The following is a 19,195-nucleotide window of genomic DNA, read 5'->3' on the forward strand; positions in this document are numbered from 1 at the left end:
TATATTCAAACTCTCTTGAAGCCATATAATAGCTTTGTGAATTGCAAAGGCTGTGTTTAATAAATAAATATATAGAGAGCAATATGCAAGTGCTCCACACGAACTCCATCTCAAATGTTGATGTGTGATAGTTCGGTTTGCTTATAACATGCTGTGATGAGGAGGAGGGCATAGCTAGGCTGTAACGATGGATGCCCAGCGCTGAATCAGCTGAATCAGGACTCTTTATCCCTGTCCAGGCTGATTGTGTTGATTCAGCACCGGGCGTCCATCGTTATGGACCGGCCACACCCTCCTCATCCTCGCACATGCTTTGAGAATGGCATCGGAGCAGCATTTAACCAGATTTTGAATGAGAAGCATTTTAAAACTACTGTGAACTTCACACAGAAATTCCAAGGTCTTCTTGGGGTGTTTCGCCAAAATAAAAGAATTAAAGAATGACGACATAAATATATTACTATTTGTGGAGGTGAGGGCGTGGTCGAGCGCCCATCTGGGGAGAGAGAAAGCAGTAAGGACATCCACCTGATATGAATTGTGACTAATTACCATCTCTATGTTCACAGTGAGAGTCAGGGGAGATAAATAGATGGCCAGTTCACAGAGAGAGGAGAGAGACAGGCAGACCTTCGTGTCTGACCCCTGTGAGAGAGTCTTGTGTTGTGTGAAGCTGAAAAACAGACTGTTTATTTGAGTGACGCTGAAAAGCCGTCTTATGTTTTGAGTGAAGCTGTACAGCAATTGCTGATTATTTGTGGGGAAAAAACGGACTCACGTGAACTGTGGAAACTGGTTCCCGCTTCCTCATTTATCTGCCCAACCTTGAACCTTTGTTACACTATTGTATAATAAAACTCTATTATTTTATAATAATAATAATAACTATTATTGTTATTATTATGATTGTTATTAGTAGATTCAAATTAAAGTGGACTGATATCCTGTCACAACTAAAGTGGACAAAAAAAAAACCTGAAAAGATCTGAATTTATTTTCTGTAAGTACAGATACAATGTGGGGGGAAAATGTGCAGAACTGGCTTCTTTTCCACTGAAGATTTCCACTGGAATTACTGTTAATTTTGCTGATGCATTGTTCAATAGACTAGTTAAAGTTTTTCTTAATAAGCTACACATTTATATAATTTTTTCCCCTCTATTTTATAATGAAATAATGAATAGTTTGAAATTTGTGTTTCTTTACACATAAAAGAGAACTCCCAATCAGTTCCATACAGTGAGGTATAGAAATCCTAAACTGATTTAGAAAAAACAATACTGGTATCAAATTGGGATTGGTATCGGAAGAGAAAGTGGTATTGGTGCATATCTGCAAAAGATATTTACTCAACTTTAAAAGCTGATAAGCCCATTTATTATTATTTTGCCATCTTAAATGCAAAACTATATGATTAGTTGCATTTAGCATTATTGTCCTGCTGTCTTCAACCCAATCAGAACATACATATTTTTAGGTCTCAAGTCGTCCCACCAGCTGAGACTCACTAATATACAGTACAGCATTGTACTGAATGATAAAGTAACTTTAGATGACACCTAAGTTACTTAAAAGAATATCACTGCACGTGTCCATAAACCATGATACTTCTTAATTTCTTTTGTTAGTGTTTGTGTCATTTTGTATGTTATTAGTTACCATAGTGCATGTTCATAAAACAATGATATCATGTCCAAAAGACCATGGTATTACCATGGTAACGCTTGGTTCTTTTAAAGTGTTATATATATATATATATATACTCAGATGTCTCCGAAACCATCTGGAATAGCAGTAAATTGTGTAGCTGCAGTCAGTGATGGCTTTGCAAGGGAAAAGAAGCACCGCAGCCAAGTGCAGTCTCTTAAGCAGACCTTTGAATTTTTCGCTACATTATAACGAACCATTGGCAACGCGCTGCGGGGTAGCATATCAGGTGCGATCCATCATGGTGTGGATCATGAATTAAGCAATGTTTAGGTGTTAAACCTTTCAGTGCTAAGCAGAAGCAGTGCTGTCTGTTATCATGTCACACTATTACAGGCCCTTTGATATGCTCAAAACCAGAGCTAATTTCTGTGGCACATCTCTTAGCCACACAGCAACCAAGAGCATGTGCCAAAGCATGTTTAGTGCATGCCTCCCATGAGAAGACACAGTAAATGCATGGCTTTAAGAAAGAGAGGAGGAGAGGAGGTGTTAAAAAAAACTACTGGCAATAAGTGCAAAGAAAAAGTGTCATAAGAGCGGTTTATGGGATATGGCAGAATCCTATATTTAATAGGGGCCCACAAGAGACACGGATCTCTCCCACACAAACATCTTTACGAACAGCACATATGCCGTTTAGCTTTCAATAAAAAAGAAATGAAAAGAAATGTAAGATCATGGGTTTCAAAATGTGTAACATTACACAAGATACAAGATACTTCCTTAAATATTTGATTTTTATTTTATTTGATTTTTGTTTTAACTTTTTGTTCATTTTAAACATCCAAATGTAGCCTACTCATTACAATTATTTCCATTGCGGGTGCAATCTCTCCGAACAATTGGTCTGAACTTCAATACATACTAAATATATCAATACTGTTTTGTAACATATGTTTATATCCTTTTTTATTTCAATACTATTTATTACAAAAACTCTTGTGAAAACATAACTTTAACTAGGCCTACAATTTTTATATGAACAACCAGTCAATAATAATATTGTCTTAAATTCTCAAGAACCACATTTCATTAAGCACACATCACACAGTAACAGTTTATTAAGAGCTGGACATTAATGATTCATAAGCTATGGTAACTTGTGGTTCACTTAGTGAGTTAGATGTGAATTCAGTAACTCTTCTGACTGATTTACTAAATGATTCATTAGAATGATTAAAAACTTTAACTCAGAGATGCATAAAAAGAACTGGCTCACAAGAGTCTTTAGTTCCTGAATCAGACAACACTGGTCGCGCTGTAGGTTTGTTTTTGCAGCCAGAGAAGATAAAGTAATAGAAAGATTTGTCTTTTTTTTTTTTTTTTGTGGTACGCTTAGTTTAAAATCATTACATTCATCATTACATCAATTTAGACTGTAATTAAAATATGCCTAAAAATTAAACTAAAATAAAACGAAAATAATTTAAAATACAAAATATGATATATTTTGTATTTGAAATGTATCATATACAGTATCATATACAGTATATCGAACTCTGTCTCTATATCGACTCACTGCCTCCTCCTGTTGGCTCATCATGGTAATGCTCTGAACTTACCAGCGTATGGCGTTTCATGTGTTCCCTCCTGGTGAACTTTTTTCCGCAGATCTCACAGGGATACGGCCTCTCACCCGTATGTGAGCGCATGTGCCTCTTCAGGATGCACTGGTGCATGGCAGAAAAACTGCAGTATGGGCACTTAAACTTCTTTCTGATCACTGTGAAGTCATTAACTGTGGACAGAGAAAGAAAACTGATCAGACACTGAACACTCACATGCAGTTTAAGCTGCTGGAAGTATGAGAGTTAAAGGGATAGTCCACCCAAAATTGAAAATTCTCTCATTATTTACTCATCCTCATTAAGTCCCAGGTGTGTATAGCTTTCTTTCTTCAGCAGAACACATTTGAAGAAAAACAGAAAAATATCTCAGCTCAGTGGGTCCTTAAAAAGCAAATGAATAAAGATTTCTCTTTTGACACTCCAAAAATCACAGACAGTCTACATAAACGTCATCGATAAGACTCCAGCTGTTAAATTAATGTCTTCTAATGCGACATGATCACATTTGGTGTGAAAAAATATCAACATTTAAGTACTTTTTAACTATAATCAAAAGCTTCAGGTGATTTTTATGAGAGGGTGGAGTGCAAGCGGTCTCTTGAGTGATGTTTTCACGTTGCCATGGATACAGATGTAATCTCACGTTCTTCTCTCAGTTGAGACATCCAGGATAAGCACACAAATGCACTATTGTGAGAAAAAAACGAATAAATACAGATCTAAACCAAAACTAACCAACTGTACAGCATTCCTCCTTCTCACTTGTAAACAGCGCTGCTCTTCGGCTGTGATGCACGTGCGTTAGTTCTCACATGTTTCAAATGTCAGTGCCATTACGTCACACGCACATACCGCTCCTGACTGGAAGCATGATTTAGAGTTAAAAAAGTACTTAAATATTTATCTTTTTTGTACCAAAAGCGATCATGTTGCTTTAGAAGTTTAGAAGACATTTTATCAATGACGTTTATGCTGACTGTCTGTGATTTTTGGAGCTTCAAAAGAGAAATCTCCGTTCACTTGCATTTTAAGGACCCACTGAGCTGAGATATTTTTCTAATTTTCTTCAAATGTGTTCTGCTGAAGAAAGAAAATCATACACACCTGAGACTTAATGAAGGTGAGTAAATAATGAGAGAATTTTCATTTTTGGGTGAACTATCCCTTTAATATGTGAGAAGAGTTCAAGCCCTACACATGGCATTAATGCCAAGCCAATTTACACTGGCTTAATCTCTCTCTCTATTGGATAGAATGAATTTAATTAACTTCAACAATTATTGCATTAAGGTAAATGTTAACCCTAATTATTTTAACAGGTTGCGTCTGAGCTATTTTATTTTAGGCACTTTTAAGGCCTGAAAGGATGACAAATAGGAGAAAATGACCTGACACTAAAAATTGCCACATGCCACATGTAGTTTAGAAAGAAAGAAAGAAAGAAAAAATATATTGTGTATTATAATTTCATTATTAATATATTTTTTGCCATACACACACACACACCGGCCACATTATTAGGTACATCTGTACATCTACTTATTCATGCAATTATCTAATCAGCCTAACAACAGTCTCTAGAATTTACTCAGAATGTTGCCAAAAACAAAAAATAAAACATCCAGTGAGTGGCAGTTCTGTGGGTGAAAATGGCTTGTTAATGGCAGAGGTCAGAGGAGAATGGCCAGACTGGTCCAAGCAGGAAGGTGACAGTAACCCAAATAAACATGCATTACAACCATGCTATGCAGAAAAGCATTTCTGAACACAAAACACTTCGAACATTGAAGCAGATGGGCTACAGCAGCAGAAGACCCCTCCGGGTACCAATACTGTCAGCTAAGAACAGGAAACTGCGCCTGCAGTGGGCACAGGCACACCAAAACTGGACAGTAGACGATTGGAAAAACATCGCCTGGTCTGACAAATCTGGATTTCTGCCAAAGTACACAAATGGTAGGCCCACTGCAGCCTTAGTTTTCTGTTCTTGTCTGACAGAAGTGGAACCCAATGTGGTCTTCTGCTGTTGTAGCCCATCTGCCTCAAGGTTCAACATGTTGTGCATTCTGAGATGCTGTTCTGTTCACAACAATTGTACAGAGGGGTTATCTGAGTTACTGTAGACTTTGTCATTTCAAACCAGTCTGGCCTTTCTCTGTTGACCTCTCTCATCAACAAGGCTTTTTCATCCACAGAACTGCCGCTCACTAGATGTTTTTTGTTTTTGGCACCATTCGGAGTAAATTCTAGAGACTGTTGTGTGTGAAAATCCCAGGAGATCAGCAGTTACAGAAATACTCAAACCAGCCCATCTGGCACCAACAATCATGCCACGCTCCAAATCACTGAGATTCCCCATTCTGATGATTGATGTGAACATTAACTGAAGCTCCTGACCCGTATCTGCATGATTTTATGCATTACACTGCTGCCACACTATTGGCTGATTAGATAATCGCAAAAAAAAATACAAAAAAATAATATTTTGTATTATTATTTTGTTTATATATATATATACACACACACACACACACACACACAAACATTTATATTTTATATTATTATTTTTTAGGACCATTACATTTGTTTGAATTGTGACATTTCCATGTTTTCTTAAAGAGAAAATATATATTATTTAAAACAAAGTAATACATCACAGTCGTATTTCATGAATGTGTAACTTTAATATTTGTTGTGCTGCCTTAAAGTGATGTAGATTTTAATAGAACAATTATTGTATTACAGTCATTTTTAGTATAATACAGTACTATTTAATTAAAGTAAATCTAATGAGAATCAATCTTGATTGAGAATAATTGTGAATTACACAAAAACTCATCCAAGCAAAACATCACATCCAGATGTTTACAGTAATTAGAATTTTTGTGCTTAATTGTCATGACATGACAAAAAAAATTCAAAAATTATTAATGGTCTTTAGAATGGTCTTATTCTAAATATCACTTATTTGTTCATTTAAATTTGGGGCAAAATATGAATTGGACATTTTTTCGTGAGATTCACCTAAACATGGTCAATATTCAGTGTAGCTCAAGCACTATCCTTTCCATTCAATTCTATCCTCTCACTGTGTCGTCTAGTGCCAGACACTGTAGCTAGGTTTGCCACCCGTCCTGTAAAATACGGGATCGTCCCGTATTTAAAGATAAAATTATGCATCCCGTATCGAATCAATACGGGACCCGATTTGTCCTGTATTTAAGCTGGTCAGATGGAGTCACAGTGAAATCGTTCCAGATCGCTAATTTAACATTGATATAAGTTGGGAAATGTGTCTATGGTGAGTAAGGGACCGTCTGAAAAGTCCACACATTGTGCTAAAACTGTGGATTTTTTTCTATATAAATGTTCAGTAAGATCAAACAATGTGTGAATACAATCACTGAGTCATAACGACAAGTACAGGTGAAGGAAGAAAAGAAATACATATAAACCAACCAAAATGTATACATAAATAAGAAAGATAAAAATAAATATATTTTTAACATATACATTTTTTTTTTATAAGTCACAGGTCAGGAAAGTTCTAATTTCAGCATATAAGAAAGGGTATACAATTTTTATTAATAACGCATATTAACTCAACGCATTTATTGCTAAAACTGTGGAGGATGTGGTTAGGGGCTGTGATCACCCCCACCCATCCACCCTCATTTTAGTGTCCCTTATTTAAAAACTTCAAAAGTGACAACCCTAACTGTAGCCAATGCTCTTATATCACTGAAAACATGCAAGAGGGATCCTCTCTCCTTAACTCACCTGCCCTAAGCTACCAAAACCATCCCCAAAAGACAGTTTCCTTAGCAACCACAGAGCTGAAACAGATTTTACTGCTCAAATTTAACAAAGCAAGATAAAAAAAACACACACACAACACAGCACAGCAGTTTCCTATTGTTTGACAAACAATTACCACACAAATCATCGGCCCAAACAAGTCCATCAATTCCACATCTCTCCTTCTCATTCTCATTTTTCATCATCTGTTTACAAAAGATTCAGATAGAGCATGGGCAGTCATTCATACTGTAATCTCATTAGGCAGAGGTCTAGACTGACTCGGCTAATAAGCGGATGAGCACCATTTAGGTAAGACCTGAGAGACCTGAAAACCAGGTTTACCTAATCACAAACATTTGTCATTTGAATGCCTTTACTAATATATATATATATATATATATATATATATATATATATATATATATATACACACAGCTCTGGAACAAATTAAGAGACCACTGCAAAATGATCAGTTTCTTTAGATTTACTATTTATAGGTATGTGTTTGAGTAAAATGAACATTTTTGTTTTATTCTATAAAGTACTGACAACATTTCTCCCAAATTCCAAATAAAAATATTGTCATTTAGAGCACTTATTTGCAGAAAAAGACAAAAAAGATGAGATGAGTTTTCAGACCTCGAATAATGCTCATCAACGATCCTCCACCAGATTTCACAGTGGGTGCGAGACACTGTGGCTTGAAGGCCTCTCCTGTTCTCCGTCTAACCGTTAGATGAGCAGGTGGAGGATCGGTTATGATCTGGGGGTGCTTCAGCAAGGCTGGAATCGAGCAGGTTCATCTTTGTGAAAGACGCATGAATCAAGCCATGTACAAGGTTATCCTGAAAGACAGCTTGCTTCCTTCTGCTCTGACAATGTTCCCCAACTCTGAGGAATGAGTCTTCCAGCAGGACAATGCTCCATGCCACACAGCCAGGTCAATCAAGGTGTGGATGGAGGACCACCGGATCAAGACCCTATCATGGCCAGCCCAATCTCCAGACCTGAACCCCATTGAAAACCTCTGGAATGTGATCAAGAGGAAGATGGATGGCCACAACCCATCAAACAAAGCTGAGCTGCTTGAATTTTTGCACCAGGAGTGACATAAAATCACCCAACAGCAATGTGAAAGACTGGTGGAGAGCATGCCAAGACGCATGAAAGCTATGATTGAAAATCAGGGTTATTCCACCAATTACTGATTTCTGAACTCTTCCTAAGTTAAAACATTAGTATTGTGTTGTTTAAAAATGAATATGAACTTGTTTTCTTTGCATTACTCAAGGTCTGAAAACACGGCATCTTTTTTTGTCTTTTTCTGCAAATAAATGCTCTTAATGACAATATTTTTATTTGGAATTTGGGAGAAATGTTGTCAGTACTTAATAGAATAATCCAGAGAAACTGATCATTTTGCATTAGTCTCTTAATTTTTTCAAGAGCTGTATATAACAAGCCTTGGAACTACTGTATTATATATAATCTGCACTTTTAAAACATCTCTTGTTGATGTAAAGACGTGTTCCAAGAAAGTAACTCAGACCACGCCGTTTTCATAATGCTTTACGGCAAATTTTATTAGCTTCAAATGTACAAACAACCAGGTACACAATAATCTAGTTCCAAAATACATACATGTAACTGTAAAGAAATCTATACATTATGTCTAAAAACAACTGTCATTAAAGGATTTTAATTTTGGTAACAAATTGAAAACAGCTATTTTTTAAACCCACTATTCAAAACTCCTCTAACAATATAAGTGCATAAGTCTTTCTTTTCCTGAGGAAGTGCAAAGGCCTTGAAAACTTCAGTGCAAGTTACAGAATTCTTTCTCTTTGCATAGGTGCTAAACTGTGGTTCATTTCACAGTGCACCTAACATTCAACAAGCACCACGTGGCAGATTTTAAAAGCTAATGGTTAAACCACGCATTCAGAATTCTTTTAAATCTCGGAAAGTTGTGTTCCAAAAGACTTGGCACAGACCTGTGCTGGTATTTTCATTGATAAAAAACAAACAAAACAAAGCTTTGCAAATGACACGCCGATCAGATAATCGATGCAAACTGTGTTTGATAAGCATGAACAAGACCTTTGAACAAGAAGTCTGACAAACATCTCTCTCCATTCTTTTTGAAAAAGAAAAAAGTCCATGAAACGAAGAGGCTCACGGTGAGACTTGGGTATAGGACAAATGGGTAATTAGGGTTAATTAGGCCTGTACCATCTGTGAAACATCCTGATAAATCAAATGTTTGAAAACAGGATTGAAAATAATTCACATTTTTGCCACATTTGATTTAATGCATTAGGGTACTAACACAGAGTTTATACTGTCAGAGGGTGCTGCAAATCCATTATTTTCAATAGGGATGGTGTCACATATTTTTTTTTTTTTTAGTTTGCAAAAGTGACACTTTGTCATGAAACCAAAAGTTTATGTATTCTGACAAATGAAAATTTCAGAAAGGAAGGAATAGTCGCTTCCCTGTAAACTGAACCGGCTCTTCCCACACCCTCAAAATAGCCCCATAACACTAATACACTAGTGACCTTTTAAATTGTTATAGCATTTTGTCATATATCTGAAAATCAATTGATTTCTCACAGATAACTGCTTGGCATTCACCACTACCTCCTGGTTATTACAATTTTTCAGTGCTGGGCAGGTTTTGGTCTGAAATGAAATATGGTACTGATTACAAAGTACACAACTAAAATTGTAGAATCAGTAACATAATCTTTTAGATTACACTTTTTAAGTAATCTAATCTGATTACTTTTGTATTACCGACTGAATGTTTTGATTAAAATATCCTTTTTACTGTAAGTAGTAATTAACACTCCTTTCATTAAACATTAGTAAAAAAGAAATCAATGAAAGAAACTGATGTAATGTAATTTATATGTAATCTATTAAAAGTAACTGGAATGTAATAATTGACATTTAAAAAGGTAATCTAATTACAAATACTTATTTTTTTGTAATCTGATTATGTAATCCAGATCACATGTAGTCCATTTCTACCCAACAATTTTATTATAATAAGTAAACAGCCTCGCTTTCTTCCCTTAACCCTCTAATAGATATGTTTGTGGTCGGAACACCTAATGACAGCTATTTCTCAAGATTAGAAAAAAAAAAATCTGCTTCAGATTAAACGTTAAACAACAGTTATTCCGGTCCTCTAATCTGATTGGACCCGCAGCATTCCACGAGTTCAGATTTTAATGCTGCATTCACGTAATGTTGGAATTACTGTAATTACAAGAAGGCAACTCAGAAATTCTACGAAGTTCACGTCCCAGGACCTCAAAGTTATTTTTTTCTGACAACACTCAAAACTCCTAAACAGCTTTGTTATTTATAACAGCAGAGTATTTATCACTACATTAATTAATTCACCTCTAAATGTCTTTGCTAAATGTTTAAGAACAAAGGAAACGTTCCAGGTAACGATGGCATCATAAATTGGCATATCAAACAGAAATGTGTTCACTACGTTTAACTGTTGAGGTCGCTGCCCATATTTACATGATGACATGTCTGTCAAGTCTGAGCTTTCATAGAATTCCCAGTTTACAACTTGGAATTACAAATTCTACAAAGATGTGAATGCTTTTAACAAGTCGGAATCTTGTTACGTCTTGTACGGTAATTCCGACATGACGTGAACACAAAATTAGTACGCACAGGGGGTCAGGAATTAGCTGGTTAAGGCCCAGGTATACTTTGTTTTTGAGCATTCCAGATCATATCGCGCCCGTCCGACCACGTTGCCTTTCTGAGTATACTTTTCTGACCGCGAACGAATAAGAATGCGTTCAATGCTTGTGCACTACAACTGCTTTGTGACACTCTTTTAGTACAGTCAATGGCCAGTGCATGCGCAGACGATGTGCACAGCCAAGGACTGCGTGCGCGAGTCAAGAAAATCTAGACAGCACGCGGTCAAGCTGCGGCTGTACTGATGATGCAATTTACAGCACACATGCTGTGTGCGGAGCGATCTGCAACGCGCACACCCAAAGAATACTTTGGCCTTTAGCATGTCCCCATAAGTCTGATTCTGGAACTACACCCTATGATGGCAAAAAGCATGTTTCTCCATTGGCAGACATTCAAAAGTAGCTGTGTTTCTGACAGGTTTTTTTCCCCTAGTTTGATTTCATTACATTATAGTACATCCTTTTCTGTGACTGATTGTCGTAAACAAAGACTCAAAGATGGATACAACACTGTGAGATCCTACAATATTAATAAGAAAATCTATGAAAACACAAGACTTGTAAAATAAGACCACAATTTCAGTCCAACTATGTTAGCACGGGTCCTCCCTCTCCAATAAACACCACCCAAGCCCCATTTCAATTTTAAGCTGGCTGTTATAAACTGGTCTGGAGGCTAGTGTGAGGTCACGCAAGGGCTAGTGAGAACCTGAAAGGAATGATCTCCTTTTCTCTCACATCTCCTTTATCTAGGTGATTTAGGGTCAGCAAAGGTGAGAACTGAGCAGAGCTAATTACTGACATAATTCAGTGCAATCGCATACTCATAAACACACACACATACACACTGGAAGAGGACATAGCAGGCTGAAGGATTTAGGACATTCCCTAATCTTCCTCATCCCTGATCATCTCCTTTCACTCAACCACAAAATGCAAGAGAAATATTTTCCTGGAGGGGGCAGCATTGTGCACACATTCAACATAGATTCACTACTTATAGGGAAGGTTCAGCCAGAAAACATATAATAATATTACATATATATATTATTAACATTTACTCACGTCAATAGAAACCCATATTACTTAATTATTTTATGGAACATGTAAGGATAAATGTTGAAGAATGTACTGGCCATTATTTTCTGTGTAATGAAAGTGAATAAAAAAATAAAACAAAATAAAAAAAATGAATAAAAAAAGCATTAAAAAGTATTATGAAAGTAGTCCATACAACGAGTTTTGACCGAACTTAAATTGTTATTCACTAGCTTGCCATCAGCTCTCTGAATCCAGTGAAATATGGTGCCTTTAGACACAACAAGTCAGGTCTGATGTCAGTTGTGTTGTGACATCATACATTAATGCAATGTGAATATTCGTCATTTGCCAATAGCTATATTGGGGACAACTATAAGTGAATAGCAACTTCAGTTTAAGTCTGTTCCTCACACAAAGCTGTAATATGACTTCAAATACTATCATATGACTTACAGGAAATAGAACATGAGTTGCATGGACTTGTATGAGACTTTGATTGTGCTTCTTTGTTTTTATGAAACTTGACAACCCAGATGCCCATTCACTTTCATTACATGGAAAAGAGTGGGTGGTACATTCTTCAACATTCCTCCTTTTGTATTTCACAGAAGAAAAAAAGTAATTCGAGATTGAGTTAAAATGACAGAATTTAAATTTTTGGGTGAACTATTCCTTTAACAACTCAGCAGGATAGAGAGACACCTCGTGCCTGATTAGGTATAACCATAAATTAGATTAGTTAGCTGGTAAAGAGACTGAGGGGTGCAAATCCACACACATTGCAGATCAATGTGTTCTGCAGTCTTCAGTGAGACATTTAATTATCCTGTATAAAAAGCAAACAGCACTATATACATGAGTGAAATGACATAAAATGTCTTTATTTTTGCATAGCATTTGTGCCTATCAGCAGCCATATGCTGCCATAGAGGAGGCTCTTTACAGTAGTCAATAAATCCTGCTGGTATATGTTATAGATACTACATTTCAAGAACATAAAAATCTTACACACAGGAAAAAAAGGTAAAAACAGTGTGGTGGCCCAAAGTAGGCATGAAATGGGAGATAATGACCAAGAGTTTGTAAATGTGAACACATTCCCTCGTTAGTGAAACTATTAGTGAGTGATATGTCTGGTTTCAGCAAATTGGTGGCAAATTACCAAATATATAATCGAGTGAATCTCAAGAAGGGGGTGGGGGGGGGGGGGTGTTGGAGAAGCCTATTTTTAGTTCAATTCCGATTTTTCACATTGTGACATTATTTTCATGACAATACATGTCAATTAAATTTTTATATGGAAAATATAACTCCTTATGGTTTATTGATTTTGGGGTGAAATATGATGATCTGGACATTTCTTGAAAGTTTTCATGAGATTCACCCAATCAATCATCAATATGAATGTGGCTATGGTTGCCGCTATGATCCTTTAGGGCGTGCAGGCTCCACAGGTGCCCAGTGGGCGAGATTCTGGACTGACAGCACACTTTGGCATGGGTGGCCAGATTTTTCTGTGTGCTGAAGGTTCGGGTACAAGCGGGACACGTGTACACACGCTCGCTAGAATGCACGGACGACAGGTGGCGGTTCAGATCGGTGCGGTCGCGAAAGTGCTTGAGGCAGTAAATGCACTGCATCAGCTTCCGTTTGAGGTGGATTGTCTTTTCGTGGCGGTCAGCATTGGATTTGAGGGTGAAGCTGGCGGGGCACTGCGAGCAGTGGTAGCGTGCAGTTGGAGGGTTGAGCGGGGATGTGGCCACCATGGGGCGGTGGTGGTCGAGGCAATCCAGGGAGAGGGCCATGAGCGACAGTGTGTGGCTGTACTCGTGCTGTTGCAGCTGAAGCAGGCTGCTAAACAGTTGCTTACACAGAGAGCAGGCCAGCTCCTGCTGCCAGCCCGGCCCTCCGCCTTGCACCTCCGCCACAGACGCTCCATGCTTCTCCTCCACCATCTGATCTTCCTCCATGGGAACCTGGACGCACTCCAGCCCTGAGAGGGAGAGGGACGGAGAGGGAGGTGAGAAATAACGGCAGGAGATCGGCTTATGTATGGGAAAAATAACAGCGAGTCATGTGGTGGGGCCAGGATGAAGGGCGTCAACTTACATACCTGCAGTGTTATGTGGAGTGTTGTCTGCCTCTTGCATTTCCTCCTGTAAGAATAACCACACATACAAAATAAAAGTCATATTCTTCTGGTCACAGATCTGTATAGAGGTGTGCAGTCCTGAGGCATGCAAGTTCATGTAATAAAACACACACACAGACAGAGAATGTGCAGGACCCTTAAAGAGAAGCATAGAAAAGCATAGAAACGATTGGCTGCAAAACAGTTAAGGGAATAGTTCACCCAAAAATTATAACTCTCTCATAATTTCCTTACCCGTATGTTGTCTCAAACTCATATGACTTTCTTTCTTCCACGGAACACAAATGAAAATATTTTAATGGACATATGATGTCTATTTGTCCACAAGAATTTTCTGAAGCGATACAGCATGTGCAGAGTACCAGGAAGTGTAATCGAGCTTGAAATCATGATCTCCAAGGAGAATGCTGATGTCAAGATTTAAAGTGTTACATGTAGGTCTGTTATCACCCAAAACTAATTGGATCGCTTCAGAAGACATGAATTAAACCACTAGAGTCATATGGATTACTTTTATGCTGCCTTTATTTGCTTTTTGGTGCTTGAAAAGTTATACGTGTTTAAGACAACATAAGGTTGAGTAAATAATGAGAAAATTATCCTTTTGGGGTGAACTATTACTTTAACGCAACAAACTGAGACAGAGAGTGACAGGATGCAAACAGTGCTTGAGAATAACTAATTAAAAGCAGCAATGCTATTCAATTTGAGTCAAAAAAGAAAATGAAGCCTATTTTTAGTACCATTAAGATATTTCACATTGTGACTTTTCATGCCATTAAGCACATCTGTATGGTTGCTTGTGTAGAAAGCGGAGGCGCGTGGATACAAAAACGGAGGGGAGTGGATACAGTGACACCTGGGACGGAGAGGTGCGGCGACCTTGGTGTACGCATGTTAAGTCTCCTGTGTGTTACAGTTGTACAGAGATGGTTCCACCTCTAAAAAACAAATTGCACACAAGACAAAAAATTTACAAAATGGCAATTGTGAGTGGGGTGGCCAATGGGGTACCTTACAACAAACATTTAAAAATATCATCATAAATATATTTATTTTATACTTAGTCTCAAAGAACTTGGAAGAAATTGTTTAGTCATCATTTACAACGTATTTTAATTATTTAAATATGTACATGTTAAAAGGTAAGTTTTTTGTTTGTTTTTTTTTTGTTTTTTTTTGCGGATAGAGTTAATTAGACACATTTTTACAAGTATTAATATTTTATAAAAGTATATGTATACATGCCATAAAATCAGTGAACATTTTGGGCAATTTGGGCAAAATCTTCTGGTGTTTTCCAGTGGACTTTAAAAAAAATAATTGGATCAAAAGGGCAGATTAAAGGGCAGTTTCGTTTTTGAAACGGTTTCAAATGAAAGTCAATGAGCGTTTTCATGCGATGAGAAGAGATACCGCATTTTGCCCATATCACTTGCCCGCTTGCAGATGAAGAAATGTAATTCTCCGTGCAGTAAATCTGCCGTGTTTATTATGCCCGGGACATGCGTCGCAAGCAATGAATAAGCATACACAGCTTCACAAAATCACTTTCTGTGCAGTTGAGTCATGCAAGTATCTCCTGAAAATTAATATATGCCAATGTTAGCCACAGAAAGTGGGGAAAAACAGTGGTGAAGTTTCGCCCATTCTACAAAAGTGCCAGGGTTTGTTCCAGGAACAACTCGAGACACCTTTTTCCTATCGTGTGAAGTTTCAGGAAGCATAAAAAATGGATACTGAACTAACTGCTTTTTTTTTTTAACGCCTTAAACAAAAAATATTAATCACAGAAATTAAGGCGTAAAATTTCCAAGCACTTTGTGTGTGTGTGTGTGTGTGTGTGTGTGTGTGTCTATATATATATATATATACACACATACACACACACACACACACAGTTGAAGTCAGAAGTTTACATACACCTTAGCCAAATACATTTAATCTCAGTTTTTCACAATTCCTGAAATTTAATTGTAGAAAACATTCCCTGTCTTAGGTCAGTTAGGATCACTATTGTATTTTAAGAATGTGAAATGTCAGAATAATAGTAGAGAGAATGATTTATTTCAGCTTTTCTTTCTTTCTTCACATTCCCAGTGGGTCAGAAGTTTACATACGCTTTGTCAAACATTTTGGCTAGCCTTCCACAAGCTTCTCACAATAAGTTGCTGGAATTTTGGCCCATTGCTCCAGACAGAACTGGTGTAACTGAGTCAGGTTTGTAGGCTTCCTTGCTCACACGCTTTTTCAATTCTGCCCACAAATCGGACTGAGGTCAGGGCTTTGTGATGGTCACTCCAATACCTTTGGAGGTCTGCTTGGGGTCATTGTCCATTTGGAAGACCCATTTGCGACCAAGCTTTAACTTCCAGGATGATGTCTTGAGATGTTGCTTCAATATATCCACATCATTTTCCTTCCTCATGATGCCATCTATTTTGTGAAGTGCACCAGTCCCTCCTGCAGCAAAGCACCCCCACAACATGATGCTGCCACCACCCCCATGCTTCACAGTTGGGATGGTGTTCTTCAGCTTGCAAGCCTCACCCTTTTACCTCCAAACATAATGATGGTCATTATGGCCAAACTGTCCAATTTTAGTTTCATCAAACCAGAGGACATTTCTCCAAAAAGTAAGATCTTTGTCCCCATGTGCACTTGCAAACTATAGTATGGCTTTTTTTATGGCAGTTTTGGAGCAGTGGCTTCTTCCTTGCTGAGCAGCCATTCAGGTTATGTCGATATAGGACTCGTTTTACTGTGGATATAGATACGTGTCTACCTGTTTCCTCCAGCATCTTCACAAGGTCCTTTGCTGTTGTTCTGGGATTGATTTGCACTTTTCGCACCAAACTACATTCATCTCTAGGAGACAGAATGCATCTCCTTCCTGAGCAGTATGATGGCTGTGTGGTCCCATGGTGTTTATACTTGCGTACTATTGTTGGTACAGATGAACGTGGTACCTTCAGGTGTTTGGAAATTGCTCCCAAGGATGAACCAGACTTGTGGAGGTCCACAATTTCTTTCGATTTTCCCATGATGTCAAGCAAAGAGGCACTGTGTTTGAAGGTTGGCCTTAAAATACATCCACAGGTACACCTCCAATTCAGTTCACCTCCTATCAGAAGCTAATTGGCTAATTGTCTAAAGGCTTTACATCATTTTCTGGAATTTTCAAAGCTGCTTAAAGACACAATTAACTTAGTGTATGAAAATTTCTGACCCACTGGAATTGTGATATAGTCAATTAAATGACTTGCCAAAACTATAGTTTACTCATTTTAAATCTGTGGAGTGGTTAAAAAATGAGTTTTAATGAATGTTCATGTAGATCTTTTATATTGCAGTAGGCAACTGACAATTGGGTGCTTATTTGACATGAAGCCTATTTTTAGGACCATTAATATTTTCATTCTATTTCTATATGCAGAATATTCATATTGAGTCCCTGCATATTTTTTTAGAAGCGAAATATTGTTCAATTAGTTGCCAATTCTGCTATTTATCACTATGTTTTTGACTCAGTTACGTAAATTGGGATATTTTCTACTTTTATTCGTTTTTAGTATTAGGTTTTAGTATTTAGTGTAAATGTATCTGCTCAATTCACTGTTAGCCTAATTAAGATCTTCATTATTTTAAATACAGCTCGGAGAGAAGAACTAAATAATGTCATCTGATTGTTATATATTTAGAAAACTATTGCCCACTTAAATTGCTTCAATGTTTTTAGCTACACTGTATATACTGTAGCTTGTAGTGTAGCTAACTCTAGCAAAATATTTAAGATGGTCTATATGGTCTTTAGTAATCTATATTATGTGAATCAAGAGTGAATTAAGTTTTCATAGTTTGTTTACTATTTTGTGCCATTGACCATGTGTTTTTCATCTGTGAATCCAACAGGTGGAGACAAAGAAAATGCTCTGTCTTGAGGAGCAGGAGGATTTTCAATATTTGTCTCTGAAGAGGGGTGTGTGTTTGTTGGGGGTGGGGATGGGTTAGGGTGGGGGTTACATATCTGATTGTGTTTTTTCACTCGTGCAGTGTGTAGCTTGTATGTGTATAGCTACACGTTACCTCCCAGTCCTTATTCTCTCTCCACCCTCCCTTGTGTAAGAGTGACACATTATGGTTTAAGCAAACAGATGGCTTGTCCACAGAGATGGTACAAATTCTTGGGGGGGAGATCCTGCGAAACCAAATGCCACCTCAGCTCACACAGGAAGAATTTCCTGCCCTCACTCAAGAAAACAAAACCCACCCTGCCCCTCTGCATTGTCCATCACTATTGTTACGTTGCAGATATAATTGTTTTTTTTTTACATGTGTTTATTTATGTTGACTCTGTCTGTGAATGTTTTGTGCTTGTGCCCGTGTTCTGTTTCCCTCTCTCTCTTTGCTGTTTGTCCCACTAATTGTCACCAGGTGTCATCAATGATGAGGAGTGGAAGCAGATTGGCTAATGGGTGGACGTGCCTAGTTTCTTAAGCAGAATGGCCTTTGGGATGCGAAATGGAACCTTCCAAAGGCTCATGCAGCGAGTGTTATCAGGAATAACGAAGTGTGATGCATATCTTGGTGATGTGGTCATTTATTCTGCTAGCTGGGAAGACCACTTGAGAACCTTAAACCTTGTGTTTGATAGACTAGCGAATGCTTCCTTGACTGTGAACCTTGCAAAGTGTGAGTTTGCAAAGGTGAGTATTGTCTATTTAGGAAAACAAGTTGGTCAAGGTCAAGTACGCCCAGTGAGAGCTAAAATATCCGCTATTCTAGACTTTCCCACCCCAAAGAATAAGTGTGAACTGTGACGTTTCCTAGGAATAACTAGCTATTATCGAGGGTTTTGTCAGAACTTTGCCTCAGAAGTAACTCCATTGACTAATCTCCTCAGCACCTCAAAGAAATTTGTGTGGAACTCTGAGTGTACAAATGCATTTGAGACAGCTAAAGGTCTTCTTTGTCACGCTCCTGTCCTCTCTGCACCTGATTTTGCGCAGCCTTTTAAAATGCAGGTGGATGCGAGTGGCACAGGTGCCGGTGCAGTCTTATTGCAAGAAGATGCATCTGGTATAGATCATCCAGTTTACTACTTCTCTAAGAAGTTCTCGCAACCACAGTATCGTTATAGTACCATCGAGAAAGAAGCCTTGGCATTGGTATGGGAACTTCAATAT

General features: G+C 37.7%; 1 protein-coding gene across 6 annotated transcripts in view; it reads right to left on the reverse strand.

Moving 5' to 3' along the window:
* LOC127419230 (zinc finger and BTB domain-containing protein 46-like) overlaps positions 1-19,195 on the reverse strand; it is a 112,942-nt gene that overhangs the window by 5,054 nt on the left and 88,693 nt on the right. For 4 of the 6 annotated variants that reach the window (XM_051660469.1, XM_051660468.1, XM_051660471.1 and 1 more), the window contains 3 exons: positions 13,971-14,013; positions 13,728-13,850; positions 3,273-3,448 (listed from right to left, as the gene is read on the reverse strand). In XM_051660469.1, the coding sequence (XP_051516429.1) occupies positions 3,273-3,448; positions 13,728-13,850; positions 13,971-14,013 (342 nt within the window). Of the gene's footprint in view, positions 1-3,272; positions 3,449-12,713; positions 13,851-13,970; positions 14,014-19,195 lie in introns of those variants that run through there. The other 2 variants (XM_051660473.1, XM_051660474.1) reach the window with 2 other exon arrangements.

The sequence above is a fragment of the Myxocyprinus asiaticus genome, chromosome 28 (genome assembly GCF_019703515.2).
Source record: "Myxocyprinus asiaticus isolate MX2 ecotype Aquarium Trade chromosome 28, UBuf_Myxa_2, whole genome shotgun sequence".
Classification (NCBI taxonomy): domain Eukaryota; kingdom Metazoa; phylum Chordata; class Actinopteri; order Cypriniformes; family Catostomidae; genus Myxocyprinus; species Myxocyprinus asiaticus.